We start from the raw sequence: 19,868 nt of genomic DNA, 5'->3' as shown, positions 1-19,868 counted from the left end.
TTATTATTGTTATCGATGACCAGCACCTTTATTATGGAGTATTTGTTTTTACGTGTGGCTCCTAAAGGAACCCATTTAAATGTTATCTGTAGTTTTTAAAACCTGTCTATCTTCTTGTGTTTCCCATTTGTTGTAAAGCTTTGTGTACTGACAAATTATGTTTTCTCCATATATCAAACTCCTCTGTTATAGTTACTGTTTTTCAATGTCTATGGCTTTAATTGCCACTAACTTGTTTATGTGAAATAACTGAAGCACATTTACTTAAAACGCTCCATCTACCAAATATGTGTATGACTGTATACAACAGGAGGTCAAACGTACAGGAAGCTGTTACAAGATGTATGTAGTCCTGGAAAATAATTGCTAAAATAAACCAGGACAGTGTCGACTGCTGTTTAAGCTGTTTTGTTTCAACAATTCAATTCAATTCAAAAATACTTTATTAATCCCAAAGGGAAATTAAATGTTGTTATAGCTCATATTATGAAGGTTTCCTCAAAGAGCCGTTGTAGATGCTGATGGCTGTCGGCAGGAAGGATCTCCTGTAGCGCTCCGTCTTACAGCAGATCTGAAGAAGCCTCTGACTGAAGACACTCTGTTGTTGTAGGACAGTCTCATGAAGAGGATGCTCAGGGTTCTCCATAATGTTCTTCATTTTATGAAGAATCTGTCTTTCCACAATGATCTCCAGAGGTTCCAGAGGAGTCCCCAGAACAGAACCAGCCTTTTTTATCAGCTTGTTGAGCTTTTTTAAGTCCCTGGTTCTGATGCTCCTCCACCACCTCCACTTCTTCTCCCATGATAGAAATAGTTTTTGACTTATTCCTGTTTCTCTTAAAATCTACAATCATCTCCTTTGTTTTAGTCACGTTCAAGATGAGATGATTGTTTCCACACCATGCCACAAAGTGGTCCACCACCTTCCTGTACTCATCTTCTTGTCCATCTCTGATCCACCCCACAACCGCAGAATCATCTGAGTATTTCTGCAGATGACAGGAGTCTGTCTTGTACTGGAAGTCTGAGGTGTACAGAGTGAAAAGGAATGGTGAGAGTACAGTCCCCTGTGGTGCTCCTGTGCTGCTGACTACCTGGTTAGACTCACAACCCTTCAGTCTCACAAACTGTGGTCTGTTTGTCAGGTAGTCTTTGATCCAGGAGATTGTTGAGGCCTCCACCTGAGTCTTCTGGAGTTTCTGACAAAGCAAATCAGGTTGAATTGTGTAAAATGCACTGGAGAAATGAAAGAACATGATCCTCACAGTGCTGCTGGCTTTGTCCAGATGACAGTGGGTTTGTTGAAGCAGGTGTATGATGGCATCTTCAACTCCAACTCCACAGCGATAAGCAAACTGAAGGGGGTCCTGATGGTTTACTGTTTGCTTACTCAGGTGGGCCAACAGGAGTCTCTCTAGGACCTTCATGATGTGAGATGTCAGGGCAACAGGTCTATAGTCATTGAGGACTGATGGGTGAGTTTTCTTTGGTACCGGAACAAGACAGGAGGTCTTCCACAACACCGGAACCTTCTTCTGGGCCAGGCTAAGGTTGAAGAGGTGCTGCAGAATCCCACAGAGCTGCTCTGCACAGGCCTTCAGAACTCTAGGGCTGACATGATCTGGACCTGCAGCCTTATTCAGATTCAGTCTCTCCAGTTGCATCTTCACCTGACTTCTTGAGACACACAGGTGGAAGGGGGAAGCAAAGGAAGCATCAGCATCTTCTGATATGGTTGAAGGCAAACATGTAGAAGCAGAAGGGTCCATGGTTGAGGTGGAAGATAAAAAATGTGAGGTGTTACTGGACAGCTGTGGATCCTGTGGGTCAAAGGAAGGTGGAATGTCTGTTTGGCTGTGAGCAGGAGAGGAGGATGCTGAGCTTCTTTCTGAACTGAACCTATTGAAGAATGTGTTCAGTTCATTGGCTCTGTCCAGACCTTCATCGGTCTGATCTTCTTTCCGCTTGAAGCCGGTGATCTTTTTCATCCCTGTCCACACATCTTTGATATTGTTTTGCTGGAGCTTGCTCTCCAGCTTCTTCTTGTACACCTCCTTGGTGTCTCTTATCTTGACTTTAAGATAAGAGACAGCAATCTAAATGTATTTTTTTTTATATAATTGTATGTAAATTTAAGCAGCAATGGGTTTTAAAATCTTAACATGCAGGATTAAATGACAAGGACTCTCTGGCAAAAACGTACCGTACCTAAACGGGACCTTTCTGAATAAATAAAATATTCGAGTAAGCCACCTTACTCTGAACAAAACTGTGCTGTATGAAACAGTGGTTTACAATAATGCATCTTTGTTATGTGAATTGCATTAAGCTCACATCTCCATAGAGAAGCACCAAAAAGTCACTCCTCTGAGTCACTTCCAGAGCAGAAGGAGATGAAACAGTTTTCTCACCTCCTCCTTAAATGTTCTGGATAAGAAAAATGAATCAGCAGCACCAGACTGGTCTGTTATGGTTAAAAAAAAAAAAAAACAGAGGAAGCTGGACTAGAAAAGCAAGAACGATGCAACAATCCAGGTGAAAATATGCCCTCTTGTTGTGATTGTTACATGGTTGCATAAAAGCACACATAAGTAAAGGCCAAGGGAAAATATTTAAGAATTTCACTTTTCGTTTAAAAAACAATAATACATAATATATTACAAATAAAAATGTAATCCTACACATAGCCACAAAAGTGAACAGACATCTTGCTGAATTCATTTATTGAATTTAATGAGCTGATGGACCCAAACTGGAATCATTTTGGCAGAGCATATATTAATGAGGCCTGTTTGTTTCAGAAGAAACTGAAATGGATGAAAAAAACAAAAATCACAATAAAGAAAAAAAAAAAAAAAAGTATTTTTCTCTCATTTTATTGAAATGAAAAAGAGAAAAATAATGAATATTCATAGATTGTAATAGCCTTAAAATAAGACTTGGCAAGATTCAGGAGCCGCACTTTATGACACATCTGAAAAGAATCCTAAGCTGGATATGTAAATGAAACCAATACAACTGGGTAAAAAAATCCACTGAGATGCACACTCAGAAAAAAATCATAAGATGCAACAAAATAATCCCAATACTTAGACCAGTTTCTTCGGGACTAACTTATGGCAATGTCTAATAAAAAAAAAAAAAAACGGAAATAACTTGAAAATTTGCCATTTCAAAGGCCATTCAAGACCACATGTTCACAAACAAAAAAGTAAAATAAAAAACAATATAGAGATCCATAACAGCACAAGTTAAAAACTAAAAAAAAAATATCAGTACATGTTCATAGGATACAAGGATTGCAAATTTATTTATCAGTCATATAGAACAGCAATAACCAAAATAAGATAAAACATAAAAGCAAAAAGATACAATGCCAACATTCAACACTCTGTAACATTTCATTTCGGTCAAATCCAAGTTGTTGCTCAGAATAACTGTGGCTATTGATGGAATGTATGAAGCTAAATATTTATTCACCAAGTGGCTAAATGTATTGGAATACAGCTTAATATTTAGCTGCTGTGTATGAAAATGTACCCGTTTGACTTGCAGCTCTTCGTCTTCGCAGCTGGATAAAACATTTCACATTTGTTTAAGTCTCTAAACCACATGACTCCATGCTTTCAATAAAGTTACGCTGCAAAACCGGCGCTTGGAAATACAAAGTCGGCCTGGCAACAGATGAAAGCTGTGTATGTGTAAGATAAAATAAGGATAAATAAAGATGCTTTAAAATGTTTTTGATAAAACCGTTTTCATAAAACCTGTGTCTGACCCATTAATTCTAGAAATATGGACTTCAAGAGAAATCCCCAGACAAGCATGGAAACCATGAGCAAATGTAATGAAGTTTGGCAAAGCTACGTTACATAAAGCATAAAGTTAGTATGCTTTAATCACCAAGAACATCTGAGGCATCTGCAACCCCACAAAACAGTGATATATGTAAACAGCAAAGCACCTCTCCAAACCCTCACCATAGGGGTGTGAGCCTACAGTTTGTGTCCAAGTCAGGGAAAAAAGAAAATACACCCGGTTGATATTCATTTCATCTGAACCGCATATTCAAAATGCAGGACCAGCAGGTGACGGCTCAATGCACACAATAACATAGCTCCAATAAGCAACATATCATCACTCCAGCCCGTCTAATAAACCTGAAAGCATGGGCTGGACTCTCCACAGCCACTAATCACACCTCTGTTAATAATAGTGGCATATCTGCAGCCTGCTGCCTACATCGTTCTTCCCTGGGCTGAAGAAAGGATAGACGGGCTCCTCGAAGCAGGTGTTGAACATGTAAAGTCTCTTCATTGTAACCGCATCATAGAAACTGAGGCGCCCGTTATCATAGTCCAGATACACACCGACGCGAGGGGAGTTCCAGTAGTCGGCGAGGGGAATGCGGCCGTCTTCCACGTTGGCGTACAGTCGGTCTTGCAGACAGAGGCTCCAATATCCTGCAGACGGAGTGAGGTTGACAAAGCCCTTTCTGTTGCTGCATTCAGTCGTCACCCCCAGGTACCACACTCCTTTGTCCCTGACGTCCACTTCCCAGTAGTGCTGACCGCTGGCATACTGGGCTGTGGCGAGGACTCCGCAAAACCGGTTGAAGCGGCCCGGAAGGTCTGGCTCCTGGCTGCGAACGCGGCCCTCCTCCACTTTGGTGTCAAAGTCTGATATAAGCAGGTTTGCGTGAGCGGTGTCAGGGTCCAAGGTCAGGTTCTGAGGCACTATGCAGAAAGAAATAAGGAACATTTAGTTTACCTTCCTGGTAACAGTGAACACTGAGACAGTCAGAACCATGATATATTGGTGGTCTGAGACGTATAAAGTAAGTCTTTTTATTGGATACATTATTGATGCTATAGTGGAACAAGGCGCTCATCATGTGATGACTAAATGTTTCAAATGAATATGCAAGCAATCTGAGCACCATAACATCCTCTTGAATGATCTATAATGAAAATGTCAGGGGTGTCAATTATAATTAGGCTTAAATATTAGCGGCGCACTTCGAAAATGGATGATGACTGGTCGGTCCTCACTGTTGAGCTGCTCGAAGAATAAAAATCCCTTATTTTACCAATAAGTCAGCGCACAATACCTCAGAGCTACTATGTCACAGTCACACTACCAACTACAGTCCTCAGTGTGGATGTTTTTACTGCAGGAAGAAGACTCAGTTTGCCTTTTTTAATATTAGTTAGGAGTTGTAAAATAAAGTTGGGAAACATAAACTAGGGGTGCACCGATTGCAGTTCTCTGGTCGATCACCGATCTTTAAAAAGCCTGCTCTGCAGATTTCAGATACTGATTTTTTTTAATGACTGACACTGCCAGGTGTTATAAGGTCACAATACACCTTCAATGTTCCAATCTTATTTTATGGAAAAACACTGAACAACATCTATGGAACAATACAAACATGTTTTAACTGCACGAAGTGTCCTCAAATATAAATGAAAGGTTTAGAGCATTGCAGTTCCTTTAGTCTTTCATTTTTCACACATACAGGGGCAGGAGCTGCTCATTCTGCTTCTTAGTCATTTTGTATTTTTGCAATTTTGGTTGTTCTGTAAAATCTTTTTCTCTCCATGAATTGGTCTTCCACAGTACATTATGCCCAGAGACATTTCATCAAAAGGGACAAAATTACTCGACTGCAGCCGATCCCAGGAAGGCTGAATGTATTACTGCACAGTTGTCATGGAAGATGCCGAATTAGAAATGTTGCGACGGCGTTTTGGAAATCTCACAGTTAGTGTATGGTAATTAACACTAACAGTGTACTGCAGTAGTTTACAGTTAGTCATGCTCACCAAACTAATCATGCTAATTTCAAACATAAGATGCTAAAAACAATTTAAAATGCCAACTCCATAATTTTTTATCTAAAACAGTAAAACCCTGTTTAACAGTGACTGCTCTCACACCACTGCTTCTAATCTAAACATTGAAAAACATATTTTCTACTTTAATTAAAGAGAAGTAACAACTGGCTAAAATCAGTACTGGCAGGTCCCAGTTTTACAAACCCCAAGATCAAAAATCGGATACAAACTCAGATCCTTCCAGTTCGACAACACCCCTGCCTTTTTTTTGTGCAACGTTTCAAATATCTGTTGCACATCACAAAACAAGCCCAAACATGGATGTAAATAAGGAAAGAACAAAGATCATCTTTACAGTTCTGAAACTCAATCTATTGTCAAGGCAGAAAAACTAAATTATAGCAAAGTTTTTTGCGTAGAGAATCTCTTGTTTCAACAGTGACCACTGTAATCTTTACTGTAATCTTTACTGTAATCTTTACTGTAATCTTAAGGAATTTTTGCTGCATAAACTTACTGGTGTGCAGCACGTGCATCATCTTCTTCCACATGATGAGCTGGAAGGGCCCTGAGAAGTCTGTAAATTCAATGGTGCAACTGACTGGCTCAAGGGATGTGAAAGACTTATGATGCATTGCTCTGGAGAGGAAATAAATATGTTAACATTAATTTTTTCCTTTTTAAATTTAATGAAGTCTTCAGCTGTGGGTTACTTACTCGTTAAATGTTTCAGCAAGACTCTGTTGGAGTAAAAAAAGATGTTACCTTAATTGTCATAGTGAATTTTATCACTAATTTACTGCAAATAAAACTTAGCAACAGTAGTCATTAAAGGTTTTGGTTCACATTATTTAACTGCCCGCATGTCCAAATTCTTCCATTTGTTACACGTGTCTGTTCAGCACAGATTGCGATGATACCTTCATGCTCAACTGACCTCAAAGTTAGTCTTCCCGCCGATGTGACTATGAATATCTGCTATGAGTTTGTCCAAATCTGCTGCTTCACTCTCAACAAACTCTAGGTTGTCGTCAACGACAGACAAAGAGGCGGCTTCCTCTGCGTCCAAGCTCTCCAGAAAAGAGTCTCGCTCATCCAACAAGAACTGGACCAAGACCCCTACATCCGCTTCAATCTTCTCTTTGAGTCGCTGCTTCTTCAACTGGAAGACAGAGAAGTTTCAATATTCATGGCAAACTAATTAATATACAGTCATGAAGAAATTAGATACCCTACAGAAGACTGTGTATTTTTCTTACATATTTGGACACATGGATATTTAATAAAAGTTTCTACTACTGAGAAATTTAAGCAATAAATTCAAGTAATGTTTGGCATAAACCAAATACAGTATTCCATGTATGGACTTGGAAGTGTCATGGTTTGTGAAAGCTTTGCTGCAGCAGGACCTCATCTGCTCACCATCCTAGAATCCACCATGAGTTCTATCATTTATCAAAGGGTGCTTGAGGAAAAATGTGAGACCATCTGTTAAAAAGGTCCAGCAAAAACAGAACTAAACCTGCCAACATGACAATGACCCAAACATACTAAGATATGAACTGTGCCGTGTAGTTTTAACTAAATTTGAACTAAGGCACTGGAATGGAGTTAAAGTCCAGACCTTAATCTCCCTGAGATGCTGCAGGGTGACTTGAAAAAGGCTGTACAAGCAGGAAATCCCCCCAAAAAACTTGCAGCTGATAGTGAGGATAGGGGCAGATTTTCCTCTGACTGTCGGGGACTGGTAGATGGCTACAAAAAGCATCTCAAGGAAGTGATTTCAACCAAATGGGGTAAGACTAGCTGTTAGGGCTTGGGGTGTGCTAACTTCTTAGAATACATATTTGTTGATATCTTTTATTTAATGGATAAACAGGGTTCATTTTTAGGTGTTTACCTGTTAAGGGGAACGCACATTGTCTTTTGACGTCTTACCTCACATCGGAAGTCCCAGAACACATCTGTGAATTGTGGCCAAATGCAGTTATCCATTTATGCCAGAAGGTGGCGTAACCCACCATGGAAAACATGTACAACTACACCAAAATGCTTTACCATTAAACGTTCATGTAAATTTTTTAGACCGCTTTAAAATATTACCACACTCTTCAACTAGATCCCTCCCCAGAATAGCTAATCACCACCAATTGTCCTTATAATGACGAGATTGTAGTTAATGTAAACTTTTTCAACTTAAATATCATCCATTTTGAACTATTTTGCCACCAGAAACGGTGCTACCATACAACCATTGAAGAACAACCACAGTTACTGGAGCCAGAATTTACTGGCATTAGTGTTTATGTTCAGGTTTGAAAAGGACTGCTGCCTTGAAGCCTCAGCTGTGGAATGTTCTTGACGTGCGTTTCATGCCGCCGGTGTGTGTTACCCTTAATTTAAAAAAAAAACTAAGGGTAAAAAAGATTAGCCATCAATACGGGAGGACTTATTTTGAAATCCCTGAATATTTAATGTAGTGTGGTAATTTTTTATATGACTGCAAAATAGGTACAATTAAAAATGCTACGGTACAGAGCTGAACACAGTTCATTGTTATAACCTGAAAATGTACAAAATATTTAGACTAAAACAATCCTTAACACACTGCAATTTACTCATGTAGTTTAGGCTATGAAGATCCCACAAGCAAAGAAAAATAAAATTGCACTTCACATACCCGCACTTCATTTTTAGTCCGCTCATCCGTTGTCCTAATTTTGGAATATTGCGACTTTTGCCAGTTGAGCTCCATCAGCCTCACTTTCAACTCCATCTGTAATAAATGAACACCATAATGCAAGTAGAAAAAAATAAAAAAAACAGAACACATTGTACAGGTAAAGTCTGAATGCAACAACTAGAATGTACAATAAATGCCATAAACTGATCTATCTGCAAAATTACCGTTTTGATTCACACTTTTAAAGTCTCCTGCATTTAGTCTTACCTTCATATCATTCACAACTTCTGGCACTGGAGCAACCTGATGGTGTCTGAAAAACAAAGTTTATGTTCACAACTTGAGCTATTTACAATTCTCTGTAGAGCTTCCTATATATAAAAAAAAACAGATGTTTGGGTTATAGCTTGACATGTATTTCAGTATTTTGTCCCTAGCTCACAAAATAACTAGACCTCTGTGTGTGTATGTCCTTGAAGTCAAGCAAAAATTGCTAAGTGCATTTTTCTTTTAAAGCATTTCAAATGCACTTACAAAAATTACATATTTTAATGATTTGCCAAATTCAATAAAATATCATTTATCATTTCCCTTTCAAAAAGTAATCCCATCATGAAAAAACAAACTAGGTTGTTAAACAAATCCACAAATATTTGTGCAGTTACATTCCTTTTCTCCTCTTTTTGTAATCTTGTTTATTCTAATTTATAGATTAGAATAAATTCTTTTAGATTTGTATCAGATGGAATACTTTTTTTGTCCTACTCTTGCCCTTGAAGGAAAGGAGAACATACATTGTATGGACTACTCAGAAGGGAAATGGGTTTTACTCTAGTTGCTCTCTACAATATTTGGATTTATGTCCTTGTGTTCCCTTTTTTATCACATATTATGTTGAACAAATAAAAAGTTAAACTGTTTCAAGGTTTCTAAAGGAAGGACACAACCAACCTATGAGCTCTGGATTCCCTGCAGACAACACAAATGCGCCTCTTATCAGTTTGGCAGTAGAGTTTCAGCTCTTCGCCATGTTGCTCACACCTTCCATCCGGTTTCATGGACTTGGAAGGAGCAGGAGAAGAACCAAGATGCTCCAGATCGTCCAGTTTGGCCACTAGGTTCTGCACCAAGTAGTTTTTAGTGAAGCTCCTTTTGTTGAACACCTGAGAGAACAAAGAAATAAACACACATATTGTTAGGTAACTAAAGTGCTCTTCAGTTTGTGTTGGTTGTCGACAGCTGTCATAGCAACCGTATCCAAAGACAGTGCTGAGTGGCTAATCGGTACGAGTTCAATTTTCTAACGTAAACCTGCTATTTGGTAAACCTTTAACGTTTTTATCATTAACAAAACGAAATAACAGTTAAAGCCCTCTCACAGCAGCAGGTTCCCCAAAAAATTTACTTTGGTAATAATAAAAAAATTGCTCATCACCCATTCTCAGCAAATAAAAAACAACCCTTCATGGCTGTAAAAAAAAAAAAAAAAAAAAAAAGCAGTTAGCCTGGCTCAACTTACCGTCCGGCATTGAGGACACTGATACCCGTAGTCTCCGCCATTTTCATCCCAGTGCATGCAGATACAAAAGCGACAGAAATTATGTCCGCACTTAAGTATCACGGGGTCTTTGAAGAAGTCCAAACATATAGCGCATGTAAGCTCTTTCTTCAGGTCGTCTCCAGTTGCTCCAGCGGTCGCCATGTTTACAAGCCAACAGCGGCAGTTTGACAACACACCGCTGCTCCTGCAGGAAGTGAGGGAAGAGGAACGAAGAGAGAAGAGACTTTGTGCTACGTCATTCTCCGTCCCAGCCAATAGGATTCTGCGCTTTCACGCCTCCTTTATTTCTTCCGTTGACAAACTTAAAGTTTTGACCCAGAGGTCATTCTTTAAATGTTCGAAATTTTACATAGATTTTATCCAGTAAAATATTATTTTTGTCGTTTCTTTCCAAATGTCAGTAGCAACTGCTCTTTTTGTCAGTGTGCGGGTGAAATTATTGAACATTTATTTGTAGAATGTTCTCTTGTAATATTTTGGTCAGATTTGCAAAGTCTCCTTATAAAGAAAATTGGAAAGAAGCTTGTATTTTCAAAATTTCAAATATTGCTTGTCTTTAACAATTCAAGCTTTTCTTCAGATGTAATAAATTTAGTCAGTTTAATTATTATCCTAGCAAAATATTACGTCCACAATATGGTATGGAGTAACAATATGCCCACTTATGTTAATTTTAAAGAAACTGACTTAAAAACATACATTTCCTCTATTTGAAAACTTAATTTAAACAATTATAAACTTGGAAAAACAATAGCACTTCTTGAAATATTTTATGTCTTAAGCAGACCCCCGTACTATATTGTTCACTTTTATTTTTCTATATTTAGTTGTGGTAACGGACCCCATTATATTTGTTTATGTTCTTGATTGTACTTTCGCAACAATGTACAATTATTAAGAATGAATAAAAAAAAAATCTTTTGATGTATGTCTAACAATGCCCACTTGTGTCCCATAGCTTTGTGTTCAATATGTAATTTAATTACCTTGATAAAAAAAGTATTTCTACAGACAGTAAAAAGCCTTAATAATTAATCTGTTATTGCAGAAGCATAATCTCTCACGTCTTAATTTTGTGAAATCCAGCCTTTAATTTGAATACATTTGTTCGCTGGAAGGGAAAGAAACCCTATGTTAAGAAATACACTATATCTCAAAAGTGTCTCAACACTGTCAAACTGCAAGGCTTTTGAGATTAAAAAGAAAATGAGACCATGATGAATTTTTGGAAACATTTTCCCATCCATCTTAAATGTGTCTTTAATCCTATACATTTCAATTGAAAAACACAGTCCTATTTGGAAGAAAAAAATGAAGGAAAAAAAGCAATAACCTGGTTGCATAAGTGTGCACACAGGTTACTTTTTTAATGCACCTTTTGATCCAATTTCAACCATTGGTCTTCTTGGGTACATACCTGTTGTAGTGAAAGTGATGGTCTATATTTCCAAAGCTCAACTGCCCTAGTTGGGTTTTCCTAACAATTGCTCATTTTCATAAAGCAATAGTTTGCAAAGAGGTTCTAAAGGATCAAAGGGATCTAATTTTACAAAGGTGTTCATCGGGAAAAGGGTATAAAAACTTCCACTGCATGTTATACAGGTCCTTCTCAAAATATTAGCATATTGTGATAAAGTTCATTATTTTCCATAATGTAATGATGAAAATTTAACATTCATATATTTTAGATTCATTGCACACTAACTGAAATATTTCAGGTCTTTTATTGTCTTAATACGGATGATTTTGGCATACAGCTCATGAAAACCCAAAATTCCTATCTCACAAAATTAGCATATTTCATCCGACCAATTAAAAGAAAAGTGTTTTTAATACAAAAAACGTTAACCTTCAAATAATCATGTACAGTTATGCACTCAATACTTGGTCGGGAATCCTTTGGCAGAAATAACTGCTTCAATGCGGCGTGGCATGGAGGCAATCAGCCTGTGGCACTGCTGAGGTCTTATGGAGGCCCAGGATGCTTCGATAGCGGCCTTTAGCTCATCCAGAGTGTTGGGTCTTGAGTCTCTCAACGTTCTCTTCACAATATCCCACAGATTCTCTATGGGGTTCAGGTCAGGAGAGTTGGCAGGCCAATTGAGCACAGTGATACCATGGTCAGTAAACCATTTACCATTTAAATGAGTTTCAACATGCTTTCCTTTAACAGTGGAGTCTTGTGCAGTGAGTAAGGCCTTTGAGGTTGAGGGCATTACGTATTGCTTTCATGATACAACTGTACCTGCTATTCTTAGGTTATTCTGAACCTCTTTGTGAGTGCTCCTTGGTTCTTGGACCACATTTCTGGTTATTCTTTTGACTCTGTCTGAAATAACCAGAGAAGCCTCCAGTTCTGGCTGGTTTATGTTGAACTGATGTTACAGATTGTGGTCCCAAGGGTGCTGACTGGAACATTCAGAAGTTTAGAAATATGTCTGTGTCCAATGACATAAGTATGGTTTGCAACAATGATGTTGCAAAGGTTTTGAGAGAGCTGTGATGCTTGTTCTGCACCACTTTGGTAATAAAACAATTTTTTATAGGTCATCAGTTTGGACTAAACCAACTGATATTAATTGGCACCACTTGGAGCAGGGCTCCTTTTTAAAAATACTAACAGATTTCTGTTGGTTTCTTGGCTTTCTATGGCGTTTTACTGCTTCTTTTCTTCAGGTGTTAAATACTTATTCTGTCATTTCACTACACTTCACATATCTTAATTTCAGAGAACTGTTGATAAGTTCAATATTTAGTGTTTTATTTGTCATAACTCATTGTTTCTGTATTTGACAGAAGCACTGCATCTATAAAACTCTACACAAGAACTGATAACACAGGACGGACCAGCAGGCACCAGTAAACAATATTTATTATTAATTACATTTACATAAAAATGAATTAATAAAAAGACAATACCAAGATTGATTGTGCTGAAATTGTGGCCTCTATGTAAATGACTGACTGTGGAGTGTACGTTACATTGCATAGCTTGTATCGACATGTAAGTGTTGTGATGCAAAAAAGTGCATTTGATGTTAGATACGATGGCATTTTCTGATTCATCAGGGTCCAAAATAAAAATCACAGTTGGATCTCAGCAGGATCTTACATTTTCATGTTTCCTATTGATTTACACCTCATCACCACATTAGCTTACCCTGATAAATATAAGCCATAATTATACAGTGATGACTCACAGCATCATTATGAGACAAACGTTCAAGCACACTGATCTGAACATGTTCAAAGCAGAGTAAGACACTGACTTAACACTACATCTAAACTGTACAATTCAGATCTTAATAAAACCATGAACATATGTAAAATAGCAAAAGCTATACTCTGCCCTATAGTGATCTGTAAGCAGCTCTTATGTGTGCATTGCTTGGTTGAAAACGATAAATCTACACAAAACTGCCAAGAAATAAAGCTTTGAAATACACATTGTGAGAGAAACAGAGGTCAGATCGTCAGGCGCAGATACATCTTTTCATTGTCACAGCACCAGACTCTTCTGTAGTGTGACAAAGAGGCTGAAAGTGGCTTTCTGGAGATTCTCTTCAGTCAAAACTACTACACTGTGCCCATTTGAAGCAAAAGAAATAACTAATGAGATGAACATTTTTATACAAGCATACCGTAACCTCCTGTGGTTAAAAAGAAATCTTTCCATTAACTTTTAATAAATATGACAATATCCTAGCAAAAACACAGTGGCTCACCAACATTCAGGGTGGTTCATATAAGTAAACCCACAATCGGTCATAAAAAAACATAGTCAGAAAAAGTGATATTATGCCATATGGTATTTAAAAAAGGGATACATAAAAAAAATATTAGCTCAACAAATAAGCAAGCAAAAATCCTGTCAGATGCTGGATTTATCTAGTGGGACTGCAAGGCTAGGATATTTTATAATGAAGTGACTGTTTGGTTTTTTGTTTTCCACAATAAATTGGAAAATCCAGAGGGATTTTTCTAACAACCACTCTACAGAAATGATGATTATCCTCTTGGAAAGCAAGAAAAGATGATTTGTATTTTTCAAAGTATGCTGAAATGGCAAAATAGATGCAGCATCCCCTTGCACCCTTTTGAATCCCTAATATATCCCTAATATCCTTAATAATCTTTTGCAGGATGCAGAAAACATAAGGGTGAAACTGTAAGCATCGGACGCCCGATTGTTTGATGACCGCCAGGTTTTTTTTTAGGGGAAAATCTCAGTATAAATACTTTCATTTGCTAGGAATAAAGTAGAAGCTAGGCATGGGCTAACAGTATTACATTATACTGCTAAGATTTTCCGTCGAAAGTTTCAACTGTTTAAAGTTGCGACATATCTGTTAATTTGCAGTTATCATCCAGCATCCAACCTCTTTTAACCATCCACAAACACTCCTACAGTTGTCTCTTTTCCTTCAAACCAGCTTTCCCTCCAGTTACTGTAGTCACTTTATTGTTGAACTGATGTCTCTGTTGGAGCTTTCTGACAAGAATCTGTTGCAACAACAAATCAGGAGATACTATAAAGTATAATGTTGCTCTTATCCACAGTGACATGTTCGAGCCCTGTGCGATTGTTGAAATCGCACACTGTGTGCTGGAGTTCAAGCTACCAGTTGCATGCTAGCTACCGGAGCAAGATAGTCATGCTAATTAAACTGCTAACATCAGATAAAATACAGATGAAAAAACATGAGAATATCAACTTTGATAGTTTAAATGGGATGCACTCTCAACTCAAAGATTGCAAGTATGACCTGGAGAAATGAACTCTGATTACATATACCATCACATTTTGCTGTTTCATAAATCCAATTGCTATGGAAGAACAAAGGTAAAAATACAATTTAAGTCAATATTAATATTAATAATTTTCTATACTTTAAAATCAGACAGCTCAATACCTGTGCATTTTTAGAGGCAGTTTTCTGCTGTAGGTGAAGAATGCTGTTAGGGATGAAGAAAACGGGACGTGATCAACAAACAAATTATTGATGATCAAAGGGTGTACCAACATTGAGCATTATTTACTAAACCTAAAATCTGATCTGCTCGCAGCATTGCTGTTATTCATCTACAGAAGCCAACGTTTCTTCCCTGGTGTTCAGTTGTAACTTGAGCAAAATGGAGCAAATAAACAAGCTGTTCAGTGATTGCCTCTTATTTAAATTCGGCATTCATCTTGATTCCTTGTCTGTCGTCAACCTATTACAAATAATCCACTATTCTCAGAATTAATCCTTTTTCACTTTGGGCAATTGATTAGACAAAATTAGACAAAATATCTGTGAAAGTTGCAATGCTGCCAGGAATATAGGTAGCATACAGTGACAAATATTGTAACGGTAATATGTTTTATTATCTTAGCTGCAATAGTAAGAATTGTTGCCATTTTATTTTAAACAAAGGGATTAAATCGTGACATTTTTTTTAAACATTCCTAAATAACGCATACTGGCCCATGCCTCCTTCCAGCACTGCATCATTAGTCTGCGTCATCCTTACGAAAGCTGGAGTTGACTGTCCTGAAGGATTAGAGTTTCTTCAGGCACTTTTAGACACAATAAAACCAGTACCCGAGACTGGAAATACCATGGTACTAGCAGCAGAAACTGAAATGATAAATAAACATATGGCATAATAGTGTTGAACTGAGTGCACTTGAATGAATTCAGTACAGTGGTAACATTATCAGGCACGCTCAAGAACACATTTGCCCAGTTAAATTATTTTTGGTGTTGTGAAAGTAACTCAGAAAAAGAAAAGGACATATAAAACCGCCCACATATCCCCTGTGTCTGTTTGTCCAATCCATGCATTCACTGCTCAGACCTCAGAGCTGTTTTGACAGTCTTGCATTCTCACCACCAGCATGGGTTCGGTGCTGACAGACCCTTTCACCACCTCCTGCACCCCCTCGCTCCAAACCTCCTTCCCATCTTTCTGTCTGGATCTCAGTACCAGTGCAATGGTGACAATAATGAGAACCGTCAGCAGCAGCCCCACCAGTGCCCCCACTATGCTCACTAGACTTTCCTCTTGGTCATCGGTGTTCAACTCTCTGAGTCCTCGGCCACCAGGAAACAGCTCATCCATTCCCTTCGACCTCCTCTTGGTATGGTCCAAAGCAATATGCATAATGTTGGTGCCCCGGCTGTTCTCTATTTCAATATTTTCAGCGATGGCTGGGATTTCATCGCCAGCAGACCTTCTCCTGCGATGCCTTTTATTGCTTGAGGATGTCAAAGTGGAAACAAAAGAGTGGGACTCTAGGCTGCGTCTCCCAATGCCCCTGTTGGTGTTCTCTTTGGAGCGAACAGTGTAAATGGTGTGTATATACCACTCACGCCCTGCAGCAACCTGAGAGTGAGAAAAGTTAGAAACAGTCAACAAAAAGGCTATAGATAGTTAGAAGGAAAAAACACAACAGGACATGACATGAAACATTCTGCTGCAAAAAGCAAATATCTGTGACAGACTTATTAAATAAAGCTCATTGTTGACTAACAAAATAAAGAAACACTCAGAGTCTGAGACCCGTTTTAAAACATTTGTAAATCCCTGTTTTAAAATGACTCTTCTCTCTCATGGCATGTTTACCTAGAGCATATCCCTTCCATACCACACTTTGTAATTTTTTTCATGCCCACTCTGCACAGCATGAAATCACCTCTTCTCCTAAAGAAAGGTTAGAAAAAAGCTTTTCAATGTTCTCTTACACCCTCTTCAATTATAGCAAAATCGGAGATCAGAAATCAGCATCAACATTCTGATAAGTGCATAAGTACAGTAAGACATGCCATACTTGGAACATGGCGGTAGAGTCCAGTCTAAACCCATCAGATCCTGGTTGTCTGACAAGAGACATAGCTGATAGATCATCTACTGCCAGCACTGCATTAAAACTGACATCTCCGAACACTCGTGCCTGAGTCTCTGGCTGGTCCTTGTCCTGGTGAGTCAAGCGATTTTGGTTTATGAATAAAAGGAAGTGAAGTGAAAAGATTTTTATAGCAGTCATAAATAACGTTTTACAGAGACTTGTTACACAGAGACCTTTGTATACTCACAAGAATCTTGAATCTGTATAGTAATGATGGAGAGTCTGCCAGACAGCCAAATTCAAACTTGGTTGGGTTATATTTGGGCACGTAGCCATCAGCACCAGTACAGAGAAACACCTTCTCTATGCTGCAGAAGAAGGAATCTCCCAGATTCTGCACTGGATCCACCATGACACGACCGTATATTGTGTCACCTATAAGAGGTAAAAATGCTTAAGTTTTAAGTGCTATTCTATTATCCAGTTTAACCCTCTGAGTACCCATGCTTTGAAAATACCAATCAAGTGGAGAACCCGGTTATAAAATGTAATTTCAAAGATAATGCACTCACCCATAAGCTGTAAATACAGTACTTTCCTTAATTCATTTAAGTCAGTATCATTTTAAATGAAATCTTTGCAAAAAAAACAACAACTGAAATCAAAGTAGCATGCAGGTTTGCAAAATGAATGAAGAAAATAGAAAGTCGCACCTTCAGAAAAGGCAACATCACTTTCCTGACCAAAACCCAAAGATCCATCAGAAAGCCAGAGGCTCTTTTTGGACAGCAAGAACATCTGAGTATTTAGACTAAATTCCACTGCAACTGGGTCGCTCACCTAACGAAGGATGCAGTAATGTAAGTGAGTGAAGAGCACAACTCCTGACAAAAAATGACAAAAAAACCAAACACAAATGTTCCATAAGTGGATTTTCCATGAAATGATTATTCTTACTTGTTGAAATCTAATGTCGAGGTCAAAAGTGAGATGTTCTCTGGGACTGCAGACAGGTGGAACAGTGTATTCCATATTCTGAGATGTTGTACAGGGGATCAGTTTTACTGTGTATGTTCCAGAATAATCTCTGACCTGTATACGAGGAACACAAAAATATTAGTATGTCCCTATATTGTGACCCTCAGGTTGTTTATAAAGCTTAGACAGGGGCCGGTTACTGGTATCAAAGTACATCAAGGTTTTAAAAAGTTAAGGTTCAGAGCTGTTACAATTCTACATCAGATGGGTTCTACGAAAGCCTTTTTAATGGGTTGCCAGAGAAAGTTCAGGAGAAAATCCAAATAAAACAAATAAATACTACAGATAACATTACAACTGATTCTCAGTGACTCTGAATATATTCCAAAAGTTTTTTATGCCAGTAACATTTTTCAGTTACACAGAGTAACATATTACAAGCGTTTATTTTGGTAAAGTTTAAAGGTTATTTGAGGGTTACAGCAAATGAAAAGCCATAATTATCCATCCCTCCAACCATTGTCTATACCCACTTGTCCTTGCAGGGTCGTGGGTGGGTTGTTGCCTATCTGCATGGGGCCGAGGGGCAGGGTACACTCTGGACAGGTTACCAATCCATCATAGGGCAACCCAAAAATTTGTTTTTTAAAAACTTTAAATACTACAAAGACCAATAAAAAGTAGTTTTTTAATACAAAGATGTTGGCCTACCAAAAAGTATGGCCATGTACTGTATAGTATATGCACACAGTAATTGTTGGGGCTCCTTTAGCTTGAATTACTGCATTTATATGGCATAACAGGGAGGTTAACTTGTCGTTAAGGTAGCCCGATTAACTTGATATTGTCCTTCAGCTCGTCTGCATTGTTGGCATCAAGATACACGTTTGTTTTACTTTTTTGAGTAAATACAGGGATACTGTAAAACAGCAGCATTTTCACTTAGGGTTAGCACACTGTGAGAATCTCATACTGACCTAATCACGGTACAAAACTGAGAAAAATACATAATGTCTTACAGCAAAATCCGAGATGAAGGTCCATTGCTGGACAGGTTGGTTGTAGGTGGGCTCACTCCTCACTAAGGTGAGGTTAAATGTCAGGCCTGGGTGGTCCACACTCATCACCATGGATGCCATGGATGTTGCTAGACACATTTTAAGAAGTTTAAAAGAGGTATCAGCATCACCAATAATTATTTTGTTTTAATATTTTGCATAACAATGTCAGCCAGTCTTACCGGTTCTTTTAATTCTCCCTGAGGAATGAGACTCAACAAACAGACCCCTGAAATGAGCTTTGGTGTGGAAATTCACTATCAAACGTCCCTGCTCATTAATGCGCATGCTGGTAGGATACAATAATCCTAGGAAAAAAAAATATATATAATTTTTAAAAGAACTCATTTTTAATGAAGCACATGCTCTTTCTGATATGGAACCTACCCTGCAGCCCTGCCTGTGGGGGGCTGCCGATGCCGTCCTTCCACAGAATGGCGGTGTCGTACACAAAAGTGAGACGAAGCTCTGACTGGAGGTCAAAATGCTGCCAGCCGCCGGTGCCCAGGGGTGAGTGGAACACATAAGACACGTAAAGAGGCACACGTAGGGTCACGTAAGATTGGACCAGGTTCAGCACCTATAAAGAGGTTTTACGTGGATGTGAGTGAGAACTTTGTTCAACTGAATGCAGACATCTCCGATTATTGTTTTATGCTTTAGTTATTTAAATAAGTCTTTCAAAGAGTGAAGTTCATATTTTATATAAAACAGCACCTTCCTCTGTACTTATAGGTATTTGTTTAAAGCAGTCTAATAAAACATGTTACAACCTTTCAGATAAAGAAATGATTGTTGGTGGAAAAACTATAATAAGTACAGAATAGATGTAACAGATGAACACAGTGCTCTACTCCTCAAGGTCCTAGAAGTCTTCCACTCCTACTCAATGTGTTGCAGAAATGTCAATGTCAAGATG

The 19,868-nt window shown here is 38.3% G+C and overlaps 2 protein-coding genes across 2 annotated transcripts in view; both read right to left on the bottom strand.

Moving 5' to 3' along the window:
- Positions 1–2,706: 2,706 nt before the first annotated feature.
- trim47 (tripartite motif containing 47) lies at positions 2,707–10,297 on the bottom strand. Its single transcript, XM_047379724.1, has 8 exons — positions 10,040–10,297; positions 9,472–9,683; positions 8,788–8,833; positions 8,518–8,613; positions 6,775–6,999; positions 6,555–6,577; positions 6,355–6,476; positions 2,707–4,736 (listed from the first exon to the last, which is right to left on the bottom strand). The coding sequence occupies exons 1-8, from the start codon at positions 10,220–10,222 to the stop codon at positions 4,207–4,209; spliced, it is 1,437 nt and encodes a 478-aa protein (XP_047235680.1). The 5' UTR covers positions 10,223–10,297; the 3' UTR covers positions 2,707–4,206.
- A 2,638-nt stretch (positions 10,298–12,935) lies between these two features.
- Positions 12,936–19,868, bottom strand: part of frem2a (FRAS1 related extracellular matrix 2a) — a 141,252-nt gene continuing 134,319 nt past the window's right edge. The window contains exons 17-24 of the mRNA XM_047380009.1: positions 19,337–19,529; positions 19,132–19,257; positions 18,911–19,038; positions 17,871–18,005; positions 17,627–17,753; positions 17,161–17,348; positions 16,896–17,042; positions 12,936–16,450 (exon numbers count right to left, since the gene is read on the bottom strand). Of these exons, the coding sequence (XP_047235965.1) occupies positions 15,917–16,450; positions 16,896–17,042; positions 17,161–17,348; positions 17,627–17,753; positions 17,871–18,005; positions 18,911–19,038; positions 19,132–19,257; positions 19,337–19,529 (1,578 nt within the window). The 3' untranslated portion in view covers positions 12,936–15,916. The remainder of the gene's footprint in view (positions 16,451–16,895; positions 17,043–17,160; positions 17,349–17,626; positions 17,754–17,870; positions 18,006–18,910; positions 19,039–19,131; positions 19,258–19,336; positions 19,530–19,868) is intronic.

Source organism: Girardinichthys multiradiatus, chromosome 11, assembly GCF_021462225.1.
Source record: "Girardinichthys multiradiatus isolate DD_20200921_A chromosome 11, DD_fGirMul_XY1, whole genome shotgun sequence".
Classification (NCBI taxonomy): Eukaryota; Metazoa; Chordata; class Actinopteri; order Cyprinodontiformes; family Goodeidae; genus Girardinichthys; species Girardinichthys multiradiatus.
Note: the sequence above shows the minus strand (reverse complement) of the source record. Positions and strands in the feature narration are given on the sequence as shown.